This window comes from Meleagris gallopavo, chromosome 5, assembly GCF_905368555.1.
Source record: "Meleagris gallopavo chromosome 5, MGAL_WU_HG_1.1, whole genome shotgun sequence".
In the NCBI taxonomy this organism is placed as follows: domain Eukaryota; kingdom Metazoa; phylum Chordata; class Aves; order Galliformes; family Phasianidae; genus Meleagris; species Meleagris gallopavo.
In genome coordinates, this window is record NC_139408.1 from 47,808,793 (window position 1) to 47,822,031 (window position 13,239).

Sequence of the window (13,239 nt, forward strand, 5' to 3'; positions counted from 1 at the left end):
ACATATATTTTATCACCAGTCACCGCTGGGGTGAGAGAGGCTATTTCTAAAAAATACAAAACTGCAAAGTGCTTTATAGGTGTCTTGAGTCTACACCACAATAATATTTAAAGAAAAAAAAAGCTAATGGTAGGCAATTATAAATTAGGCTGTTTGTGAGCATGAAGTTACCATGATTTACCTTCCCTCTGCCCTGCTAAAAGGAGATGTGGCATTAAGCAGAGGAAATATCCCAAAAATCAGACCCCATTTAGTCTGTGCTTGGCTTTGCTTACAGGGATCCAGTGACACAATGAAGCACCTCAGCCCTTGCCATGGATGCTTGCAGTGATTAAGCTCTGTAAGGCACACTTGTGTTCTTCACATCCTTTTTAGGATTGATGCGATTTTTTTTTCCCCCTTAAGATTTTCCTTGCTGTTTGCATGCAGGGAAGTGCTGTCTTTGTTCTTTCTGCCTCCCATTGTATCCATAAACCAACATACAACAGCAGAACCATCCCTACTGAATGCAGTAGCACTGTCTTGTCACCACAGCATTTTGTAAGACCCCACTGCAAGCAACTTCAGAATTTAAAAGGAAGATTAGGCTTCTCTCTGCTGCTGTGAGGTACAAAGCGGTGCCACTTGGGCTGACCTCCAGCACGGACTTCTAAAAGAGAAGGTTCCATCAGCATTCCCCTCCCTGCTGCGGGAGCTGCTGCTACTGTCAAACAGCAAATCCCCATCTGCACACGACATGCAGTTGGAGCCCTGCTCCTGCAGAAATCCAAACCTCTTTGTTCAAAGCCAAAACACAGGCAAGGTGCTTTGAAGCCAGAGGTAGTGGCCCAGCAGCAGACACAGAAAGCAGGCTTTTGGGATGAATGCTCCCTGTACAGTATAGGCTAAGCTCAGTTTACAGTGTGGTTGCCAAACTGGTTAGCGGTGCTAAAAGAGCCCCACACATCGTAATGCTGCTCAGTGCTTTCAAACAAGAAGGCTCCCTCTGATGTCACATCTTATGGTTTAGGCTCAAAACCATTCAAGCTGTATGGCTTTGAACACAGCAACCAAATGCTGCTCAGCCCATATGCAGTCTCCACGGGCACAGCTGGAGTAAGCTGCAAACAGGACTCTCATAGCCAGGGAGAGCCCTTAGCAGGGCTCATGGTTAGCCAGAAAGCCACTGCCTTTCAGCAGAGGGGGAAGTATCTGCTGAGCAGTGGCGGCTTGGTGCCATGAATGATGCGTTCAGGTTACTGACACCCAAAGCAGCCAACAGCAGAGCCCAACCCTTCCCTAGTGCCTATCAAACTGGGTTTGTAGGCAGACCAGTGATCCCCCATGCTTACAACAAAAGAACACAAAAGATAGTGCTAGAACTACTGAGACGCATTCTTACATTACACATTTCACGAACAATCGCCTTCTCCTTTTCACTCAGGTCTTCTTCATAGTTGTCCTGCATTTGCCTATCCAAATTTTCATGGACCTCGAGGACCTAGAAAAAAAATATTACAAAAGTGTTGTGCTCCACAAATAATGAATACAATGCTGAGTGTCCTCAGCAACATGTCAGAATCACAGAAGGGTTAAGGCAGGAAGGTACGTCTGGAGGGCATCTGGTCCAAGCTCTTGCTCCAGCAGGGCAACCAGAGTAACATCACTTATGAATATTTAAATTAGCAAAATTCATAAAGCCTTGAGACTCAAAGATGAGGGTGAAACCATGCTGAGGATCCCCATTTTCTCCCTTTCTGCCCTGATAGTTCGCTTGTGTTCCACTGCCTGTCTTATGTGGCTGACACCACAGCCCCAGGCACCACACAGCCTCCAGCAAAGCATGCTTCCCCATTCCCCCCTTCTGCAGGAGCAGAGCTTCTCCACTCCCTTCTATTTATCTCAGATGTGGGGCAACCGTGGTCAGCCCACAGTTTTTAGGTCTAACAGTTTAACCACCTGAAAGCAGAGGTTTGTGCCACTGAATAACAGAGCACTGCACACCATTCAGCTGATGTGTCTCCAACCAACCACGAACTTTCAGATCTTAAACAAACTGAGTCAATTTCACTCACTTTTGGCTGAAAATTGTTTTTAATCATTTAGTTTCTCCAGGGAACCTCTCAGAGACCCATGGGACAGCATGCAGAAGCCGGCTGTTATCACTGAGACCTGGTGCCCAAAGATCCTGACACGATGTGCAGCTCTCATTCATTGCCTCTTTGAGCCAGAATGAACAGGGGATGGAAACAAGGGGAAAGCAGCATCCCAGGTCTGAAAGCTGACTTCTCTCCTCTGAATGTGCCTTTCCCAACACAGAACTGCAACCACAGTGCATCCTCTCCACATGTCCCCACACCCAGGACTGCAACCACAGCAACAGGATAAAACCTGCTGGCACTAATCAGCAACAAATTAGCAAGGGATATGCCCATGGAGGTGTCTGGTGTACGGAAGTGCCTACAGCTGCCACCAGCAGTTTTGTAGGAGTGAGGAACCAGCTTTCCTTTCCATCCTGCTTGTGATTACGGGGCTTTTCCCACAATAGTATCAGGAGGAAAACACTGCAAAAACAGGAAATGTGACTGCAAAAGCACAGCAACAGCATGAAAGAGTGTGTGGGGGAGGATGAGATCTTACAGAATGCTTCTGATAGGCAGCTATCAGGGCTGCCTGCCACTGCAGCTCCACTGGGAGCCCTTAAAGGCACTCACTGGGCTCTGTAGGACAGCCAGGCTGACCCAGACAGCCCAAGGCTTGCAAGGAGATGGGGTCATGGCTCCCTCCATATTGGAAAGCAAGCACAGGTCACAGCAGCCAGAGTGTGTGAGGAAGCTTTGTGGCCTCCCAGCTCCATCAGCTCTGTTAGCACCTCCCAGGCCTGCGGAGAACCAGGTTTCCTTGTTCTGGCTCCAACATGGACACCCTGGGCCTCACAGCCCAGTGCCAATGTCTGTGAGCCCTGCAGACATCACCCAGGCTGGCTGGCAAGTACTATGGGCAGCCCCAGCCTGCAGCTGCACACTGACCCACAGATATACCAGCGGGGCAGCCCAGAACCCTCAGGCAGCCCAGAGCTCTGCCCACACTCAGGCAGCTCTGCACAAGCCAGGCCCGGTGCAGCGCAGGGGCTCTGCGGGTGTGTATGCACTGACCTACATACCTTACGCTGCAGCCACCTCAGTGGGTGGGGAGAGCCTGAAATCACCACACAGCTCGTTGTCTCTTCCTCCCCATCAAACACCCACACACACCACGCTCTACCGCAGGTGAATCTGTGTGCAGGAATACTCCTGAAGCTCCCAGGGACCTGCAGACACGGTGTGAGGACAGTTTCCTTGCTGAGGTGCACAGCACTGGCTGCTCTACAGAATGGGATCCGAGAGCAGATTATCTCCTGGTCTGGTTCAGCACAGCACTCCTGCCGCACTCCAACCGTGATACATACAAAAATAGGTCATTCTCCTCGGGCCCTTAACCTACTTCCAAAATTCACCAGCTCATTCAACCAACAGGCCTGGTTGCCACCTTTACGCAAATCAGGAACAGCCTCATCCTTTTTAAGGGGAGAGGAAGGGCGAAAGAGATGTAAAAAACATGTATGTGCTGACAGAGAGAGCAGCTGTTTTTTTTGCTAAAGAGGAGGGAATTAATTATTGATCCGGCTGGACCGGCACATCGAACCTGCTCGTCTGGAGTCAGCGTGCCCCTGACGCCGTGCTGCGAAGCTGTCAGCAGCTCAGCACTGCCCGTGTCTGCAGGGCAAGTGTCAAGGACAGCCATCGTTCACCACAGTTAAAGATCACATCAGCTCCAGCGCCCACTTCCACCAGCCATCAATCTCGCAGGCAGAGGAGTCTCAGAGGACAAAAATAAACTGTTTTTCTACGGTTTCCTTTTAAAATAAAATTGCATTCCCCAGGCCGTGAGGTGTGAAGGGGTGGTGCAGCCCATTTACTCCAGTGGAAATGTCTCATTTACCCTGGAAACCATTCCTCACAACAGACACAAGCTCGCTTCTGACAGGTGTTTTGTCAAGACGTGTCAGTATCTTGGGTTTGCAAAGCCCAGAACAGGAGGTTAACGCTCAGACGCCCATCCCAGAGAGGCATGGTGGGAAGCAATGCACTCCAAAGAGCACAGTCCACTCTTGAAGAAAGACAGGCCTATGAGTGCTGACCTAGCCCAATCCATCTTTGAATCCTGCCTGGCGCCACATCAGCTGCTTAGGAAGGCCCACGTCAATGTTCCTCAGGTTACGCTGCTGGGGACCACAGCTGGGCCTTCACATAGGTTGTCTCTGGCTCAGCTAAAAGCATCAGCTGCCATTCAAAGACTGGGTTTGATTATATCTTCCTCTGATTTTTGCCATGTTTGAACCCAGGAGCCCACAGCAAAAAGACAAGTGTACCCCAGGCTCACAACATCCCCAAAATTTTGCTCTTCACTGAGCATCTCTTCAGCAAACGGCCCTTCGCAGACACCTCAGTACTACACTATCTCCTGAGATGCTCTCAATCGAAGGCAAGTGGTGACTTCTGTGCAGGGGATGGGCCAAAGACAGGAAACACTCCCTGGTTCCTAGCACTGTTTGTTTGCCTGAGGACAGCACCTCATGAAGACAACCTCTTCAACATATTCACCAACATGCTACAGACGTGCTGCACTTTGCTTCCAGTGAGCACGCTGGCTCATCTTGCTGTCTCTTTGTCACTATGTAAACTGTGAGGAACACCTCAGGTATATTTAGCTCTCTTTTGTGACTGCACTGATGTCTGTGATCAAGATGTTGTCACCTCAGAGTCACCCAGTCCACCACATCCCCCCGCTTCTGCCTCAATGTGCAGCCCTAACAGAACCATGCACTGCATATTAAAAACAAAACCCACCAGAGCCTGCATGACTGCAGTAAGGCTCTGAAAGAGGTTTTGAAAGTTTAGGTAAGCGTTCCTCTGAGAGGAAGGACTCTGATATTAAGGAACGCTCTCCTAACGGTTCAAGCCTCGCTGATTTTATAGATTTATAGGTCACATGGACAAAGCACTGAGAAACACGGCATAGTGCAGAGTTCTGTTTCAGCAAGTGAAAAGTCTGTACATCCTACTAGGCCTCTTCTCTGGTTTTAGCAGGACCAAATCCTGTCTCCCTCAGCATCGGTGGGAACAAGAATTGTCTGCTTGGTGGCTCAGTGCCCACTGCAGAGAGCCTGGAGGAGGTGAATTATAGGCTAAACATTGTTTTCTCACATTTGTCTCCTCCACATCTCCCCACGTCTTTAGCAGGTTTGCTCAATGCCTAAGAAAAGTGCTTTGATGTTCAGTGAGATACTGAGATGTAGCATATGTACCTTTTATTTCTGTTAGCTAAAACAGCTGTTATGAGTGCCAACCTGTCATCTTGCTCCGTATTTAGCAGGTGCAAATAAGCAAAAACTATCTCAGAAGCAAAAATAAAGAAAACTCCAAAAGATGCTCAAGGAAGAACTTATACTAAATTGTAGAGAACATTTCATCCACAGAGTGGCTCAGCTGCAGGAAAAAAAAAAAAGAAAAAAAAAGAAGAAGCCTAGGGAACATCACACAACTGAACAGAGCTTCTCTAGTATTCTGTGTTGTATAGACAAAATGCAAAGGTCATGAGCTGTACCATGGACAGGATCTAGGCTGGTAGCTGCATCCCATTTCCCACATGCAGGGGCTGGCACTGAAAATATTCCCAGTCCTGCAGGGTGCAAGTAAGACCAACTCCATCTGCTGCAGCATGTTGTGACCAAAACACATTATCTCCCATACAGTTTAAGATCCATGATCAGAGACCAACAGCCTCAATTTTATTGTCTCATATGAAGTATGGGGAGGAGAGCTAGAGACCACAACCAGTTTCCTCAATCCCTTCAATGCGCAGCTGATCTTTTGGACATAGGCTACAGGAAGGAAAAATAAAAATCTCCTCTCTCCTTGCTGCCACTGACTGAGAGGAGAATTTCATCCTCACTTCAAATCTGAGAATATTTTTAACCCCAGGTGTATGAGCAGGACACATCACATTACGCCCTGTGAGATGCGACGGCTGTGCCACCTGCTTTATCTCCCCAGCTGAGGCAGTTTCTAGGGTTTTGACAAACATACCCCACCAGCCAAATTACAAAATCTCAGAGGAGAAATTCTTGCAGCCCTTCCTTGTGATCAACAAAATCCTGAAGCAGAGGAATAGTAATAACAATAATATGAGCAAACAACCAGGCATCCAACTTCCTTTCAAACCCTTTACATGCAACGTTGTGCCAGAATCAATTTCCAGTTTCCAAGAATCTTCCTTATTAACTTTATAATCCTTTCCATGAGCTTATCGAACTACACCTTAAAAACCATTTATGTTTCTTGCCCTTACTTGCAAATTTGGTCCCATAACCCCTACAGCAGACAAAAATGAAGGTACTGTATGAGATTGCAATGTTCTGGTAGGCATCAGTTTAGCAGATATATAAGCAAGAAGGAACTTACTAAGAAAACACAGGAAATATACATGGAGGCAATTGAACAGACACTCCTGTAGCTCCCCTGGGAAGCAGTAAAAACTGCACTAAAGGTATTTTTTAAACCCTGATGATTCTAGACACCCTTCTCTTAACACCTCCAGCAGTAGTAACCTTCATTGAAGGTCTCCAACCCACATAGTCAAATGTGATCTTGCTATACTCCAAGTATTTGAAACAATTATTACAATTCACGATACAGATCCTGGTTACTGATCGCATGCCTGAGCACTAACTTTCCACTTCCAATTGTCATGTTCCCATGAGTTCTGCCGGTTTGGGGTTAGTTGCATTGCATTACACTGCATAGTGCACAGCAGTGTGGGGACTACAGGCATCCTTACCTTCATGGCATGCACAACAGCCTCTGGTTTCTGACCAACAGGGACGTATCCTGCTGCAGGAGACGAAGCAAGATCAGCAGTCATGCGAGCTGGTCCCTGTTTAAAGGAGAAAAGAAGGTACGTTTTAATTCCTTTTAGGTTATTTTATCAAGGAGGAAAAAAATATCCATTAGCCATTGTATGGGAACTGTTGATCACAGCCTGAACCTCTGATTGACCACCTGAAGCAAGCAATGAGTCAGCCGTGGGAGCACACATGAAGGCAATTCACCTGTGCTACCAGGAAGGAGTGGAGTCTGGCTCTACCTCTCCTAGATCCCACTTAAGTGCTGACTGCCACCAAGGAGGAATCTTTCTCTTAAGATCACTCCTTGTGGAGTTTACTGCGAGCCTATGACACTGGTGAGCATTTCCATTTATTTTTATTATCTTTCAATCACAACAATCTCACTGAGCCTAACCTTTCTACACCTAATGACTGTACAGCCATCTAAAATTCAGTCTTCTTCAACCACCTGCAAAGATGAATATACCACTATGCCCCCCAAAATGATTTTATCTAATGCTATTTAAGCCTGCCGCCATTAAGTCTATATGTACTCAGGCAGGAGATTACCCAGGTTTAAACCTAAATTGGTTCAGGAAACATATTTTGCTCATTTCAGATAACTCTGCATAAGGATACAATCAAATGGTCCTCATCCAAGGGAGCAACGCAAAGAAGATCTTCAGCATAAAGAGGTCATTTCTAAGAAGCTGTACACATGAAAGAAACAGTTGGTAGAATATCATCGCTTTTTTGGCAATGATTTCACATAGACACCAAGTACCAATCTCCAGCTACAGAGAAAATTGTGAAGGCAACCTTAAATCAAGCAGATGTCCAAAGCTAATGTTGGCTGCGTTTGTTTCCAGAAAGCTGGCCAGTTCTCTTGCACGAAGGATCCCATTGGGAAAGATCCCCAAAATAACATTTTACAAAAGATTTTTCCTGCTGAAACAGCCTTGTAAGCACTTTTGATAAAGACATCCATCTTGGTTGTATGAAACATAATGAGAATGAGATGTACCCTGCCTGTCGCTAATATTTCGTACTTGCTTCATAGCATTGGAAGAAATCAACAATGAAACCATTGACCAAACTCATATTTAGTCTTCACATCCCTTAGGAAATACAAAGAATGATTATACTGAAGCCTGTGAAAGCAAATTAGGATGGCAGAGCGGTATGTAGCACCATGGCAGGAATGCTTTTGCATGCAATACGTGAGGCACTCCATTATCATCTTTTCCACACAGTGTGTTTTACGCTTCACATCACCACTTTGCCTTCCAAGCCAAGGCCAGCGAGCGAGCCGTGCCAGAAAGGAGGACCCAAGGAGGGGCACTTTGTCACATCTCACGCTTCCAAACAGTTTACATTAGGAAAACGATGGATCAGTCCATTAGGCCACAGACAAGAACAGCAGGAAGGGCATGGAGCCTTTCAAGCCTAAGTCACTGGTCTGTGCTTAGCCCAAGTAAACCAACAGCCACTTACCCAAAATACTGACCTTCATGAACTGAGCTGTTGGTGACACAACACCTTCCTTCTGAGAGGCAGGCATCTCAGAAAAGGGAAAATCAGACTTTGTAACTCCTCAGTAACTCTCCAAGGAGATTTAACAGGCTGATGAAGCTTGGCAACCACGGGACACTCCCAGGCCAGATGCTTGCTGGCAGAGGGACACAGCTCACTGCAGCTCTATGGCCACCTGGGGACACATTCTCAGCCTCTGGCCAGCCCCAAAAGTTACACAGAAGAGGCAGAGCCTGGGGAGTTGCAGAGAGCACCAGGGGCAGAGTCCAGCCAGGTTACAGCTGTGCCTTAAAGCTGCATGTTTCTCTCAGAGCTGGTAAATGCAGAGTCAGCCTCCCACAGAGGTCACAGGCATCGATACTTGCATAACTCCTCCAACCTCAGTGAAAAGTGAAAGCTGTCTTCCTCCCATTAATGACCAAGATCACAACAACTGAAAGCAGAAAATCTGGGAGTTTGTGGCCATGAGCCATACTTCATAAAGATCTTTCTCCACAGCCCACTTTAGAAGCAACATAGGAAATACCAATTGGTGCAACAACCAGAATTTGTTCTGAGTTGAAAGTAATAAGAAAAAGTAAAAGAAATTCATCTGGATAGAGCATCTAACAACACTGTAAATACATTTTTGCGACAAAACCAGAGCAGAACACAAGGTCCCTTGTATGACAGGCAGCAGCAGCTTCTCCTCACAGAAATGAAGTCACTAATGAGCTACAAAGCATCTCCATGATCATAATCACTCTCAAAATTATTACAGAATACAAATGAAACCAGAATGATTAGAGAGAAATGCTTTCTAAAGAGTTTGATCATACTTCGCTGATTATCATACTGACATGATAAAAGCAATCCTGCAAGCACAGTAATGTGTTGGATAGATTGGATCACACAAAAATGCTCAATGGGTCGGTGCCCTTTGGATTGGAGTGGCTGAAATTTGGCAAATGCAATCAGCTGAGCTCCACCTGAATGCAAGTAGAGAATTTGACTGAAGAAGAGAAAATTAATCTTAAAGAGTGTGGGATACAACAATGGAGGAATGCCCAATCCTTGCTGCTAGAGTCTCAGTACAAGATAACATTATTTGTAAAGCAGGCATGATTCTTCATCTTTATGTTGGAAGCCAGAAGAAAGGCCTGTAAACTAAAACAGACATCCAAATTGCTGCATGCAATGACAGAGACTTGCATGAGAGAGTACAGAGAAAAACCACGATGCAGGCCTGCTGTGCTGCAAGCCACAGAGACATTCCCACTGCTGAAATGAGAGTCCATTTCTATCAAAAGCCAAACATGCACACAAAAAATGGAGAGGAGTGAAACAAGGACCTCACCAATATCTCTGCCCTCTGCAGCTGTAAGATGTACTGAGTAAAAATATCCACATGCTGCCAGGAAATACTCCACACCACTATGGATACCTTAACGTTTATCTTTACACTGAAGTTTTGTTGTGTAGTTGTACCCTCACAGAAGGTTCTTTCCAGACATAAGAGTCATTATAAAGGTGTTTAGGTGCTTAACTCCCACTGATTTCAGTGTGGTTCACAAAAAAAGTTTTAGCCAAATTCCTATCAGCTTCCTACACTGGGACAAACACGAAGGAGGCCAGAAAAGAGAGGAGCTGTGGTAAGCAAGGAAAGAAATGACAATGTAGCCAGCAGGATGCATGGCTAGCCTTTGGAGGATGGAGGAGAAGAAAACGAGCAGAGTTCACCAATAGTGTAAGCTGGAGGGGAGGAAATGGAAGGAATTGGAGATAAGGTCAAGGCTGCTGCACTGGAAAACTGCCAGCAGTGGGAGAGGAGGGAGGGAACAGGAAGAAAAAGGAGGACGTGCATTTTACCCAGCAGGAAAACAGTTGAGATGAAATGCAAGGGAGGGAGAACCAGAGATAGGAGACTGAAGGAGAGCAGGATGGAGGGGGAAGTCTCAGGAAGTAAGCATTAAGGCAGTAGCTGAAATCACAATGATGGAAGAGATTCCTCATGACTAAAACAGACACATTTGGAAAATGTAAGTAAGAATCACCGTGGTTGCACTCGACTTCAGCTACTCTGAGGACTTCCATCACTGCAGAAACCTAAGCCCTTCCTGTTCCTTAAAGCTGACAATATCAAAGCCATGGGAACACAACTGACTCAGCATCCTGATGGGCAATAATAGCAAGGTTAATCTGGTTACATCCTAAGAAGCAAGAATTGTCTATATAGGCACAAAGTAATACAGAGGGTTTGGGGGTATGCATCACTCTAAATTTCTTTTCTTAATTTTCTAAATTTCTTTTTCACCTACTCCTTCATTTCAAGCAGACCAGCACAAGACATTTGCTGGCATCTGTGATGGGACCAATGCAGTTGCCAGAGCTCATTACATTACAGCTTTATACTGTATGTGTCCAAATCAGTAAAAAATTTTTTTTCTGATTCTGCTAGACATGCACTCCTTGTCTTAAACAGCCTTTCCACTTGCTAGGTTTTCACAGCATTCAGTAGCTCAGGGACAGTTCAGTTTTCATCTTCCATCATGTGGCCAACATGCCACATAATTTTGTAAAATAATGGTGCTAAATAAACTCAGAAGCAATGAAAATGCCATGCACTCACAATGAAGCTATTGAGAAATACAATCTTGACTGTTTTTCCAGTTTACTTTTCTTGAAGTTGAACCAACTAACAAGAAGCTGAGTCATTTCAAAAGGCAAAGTTTCTTATTCTCTCTGGCTTTGGGGTTGCTCCAGGCTTACAGCAACAGAGACAAGACTAGAAGTTAGCTCATCTAACTCACCAGTTATACAAGGAACTTAGAAAGAAAATTACATTTACACTGTGGCTTCAAATGGTCACCTGAGTAGAATTACATTGCATGTCTCTTCTGCTTCTACCAAAGCCACGGTTAATGTTATCAAAACAAAACAAAACAAAAGGGGTGCCCAGCAGGGAGAATGCCAGCCTCAAGAGTGGTTGCATCACGAAGTTCCTTGGAGGAAATATTTTTGCTAAGTACAGTGTTTGTTGGCCACTGCTCCTCTTAAGAACTAGAGGCCCTTCTCCAAGTCTTCAACGAGCAAAAGGACTCATTGCCAATTCCAGGGAAAGAAAGGCTGTCAAACTGCTTGTGACCTATCTGAATACAACCTTGTCCCTGCTGTTGGGACTGCAGGGTCATACAAGACTCCTGGAGAGGCTCTTCCACCCATCTCATGGGAGAAACATCCTGAGTATCCAAGAATCCAGCCTCTTTCCAATGGGAAAACTATGGCAAGAGCTCTTCCTCTGCCATCCCTACATATAGAGCAGTACTGAAGCATCACTGACACATCTCCATTTTAGCCCTCACCTACTCCTTCATTTCAAGCAGACCAGCACAAGACATTTGCTGGCATCTGTGATGGGACCAATGCAGTTGCCAGAGCTCATTACATTACAGCTTTATACTGTATGTGTCCAAATCAGTAAAAAAGCCCAATTCTGTTTGAGACTCCCTCAGAAAATTTTCACTGGAGCCCTGCCTGCAGGGCTTATGATTCAAGCCTGATGCCTGGAAGGAAATGCACAGTTCAGCTGTCTAGACTAGGAAAAGAGAAAAGGAACTCTGCAGCCTCCCGTGTCAGAGGACCCTTGAGGGAGTATGCTTTGCACATTAGATAAATCCTCTCTTCCCCTACCTGCAACGAATTGTGCATGACCTGGTAGCAGCCTCAAATCTACAGCAGAAAACAAACTGAATAAAAGCAGCCCTGTCCAGACCAAAAGAGGATCAGTGAAGTAACAGTGCTGGTGTGAGAAAGAAAATTCAAAGGCAACAAATACTGCCAAAGATCCTTTTTAATCAGACACCAAAAAATGAAGAGCTGAGGCCTTAAAAGCACCTGTTGGAAACATGTGCTGCTGCATATCAAGCCATGATGGCATTGCTGGTACCTAAGAGCAAGCTGCCTAATGAGTCCTTGCTGGCTGTGTCTAGTTGCATGGGATGTGGTCCAGCTCAGCTGCTGAAAAGCACTGCGGTCGATACTCCATTCCTACACATTTGGAGGAACAAAATTAATAAGACTGTAAAAGTGCACACTGGGAACTCCTAGTAATGACACACCTCCACAGAGGCAAAATAAGGCTTAAAATACGTACATTTCTTATAATAGAGAGAATACTCTGGAATCCAAGAAGAAAAGAGCCTAACTGGTGATGACAGGTGTCTGTTCTTTTATGGGTTGTCGGTTAGAAATCTCAAAAAGGAACAGTGAAATTGCAATAAACAATTTCTTCTTGATTCTCCAGAGATTGAAAAAAAGCACAAGACCTTGGTCCTGACATCAGTTTTCAATCTCCTTCTCCTCAATGACACTCCACGTTTTAATGACATCCTTTCCTACCTCAGCTCCAAGAGAGCTATTCCTGATCTGCAGAAAGACTGTGAAAAGGGAGCTAAATTTCAAAACCCAGAGGAAAACAGCATGCTGATTTTACTTCACCAGCAGTCACAGCCCAGACACTGAGAATGCTTCAGAGCAAAGTGTGGCATGCAAGCAAACACTAATGCTTCTGAACCTCGCATCTTCTTCTTGCTTTCTATTAATTTTTGTCTATGATTTCAAAAAACAAGCAGACATTTAAGGTTCAAATTTGATTACACGCGCCACAGTGTTCTAATGGCATATCTCAGACAACATTACAGCTAAATGGAATCATATCAGAAGTTTTTATTGCCGAGACAGAACAAGGAGAATTACATTATAGGCAGGCACTGCCAGATAACTCACAATAAAATTCCCAGGCACGAAGATTTATCTCGCAGTGG

General features: G+C 45.4%; 1 protein-coding gene across 2 annotated transcripts in view; it reads right to left on the minus strand.

Moving 5' to 3' along the window:
- CCDC85C (coiled-coil domain containing 85C) overlaps positions 1 to 13,239 on the minus strand; it is a 103,181-nt gene that overhangs the window by 4,454 nt on the left and 85,488 nt on the right. For both annotated transcript variants that reach the window (XM_010711902.3, XM_019615870.2), the window contains 2 exons: positions 6,859 to 6,954; positions 1,382 to 1,480 (listed from right to left, as the gene is read on the minus strand). In XM_010711902.3, the coding sequence (XP_010710204.1) occupies positions 1,382 to 1,480; positions 6,859 to 6,954 (195 nt within the window). The remainder of the gene's footprint in view (positions 1 to 1,381; positions 1,481 to 6,858; positions 6,955 to 13,239) is intronic.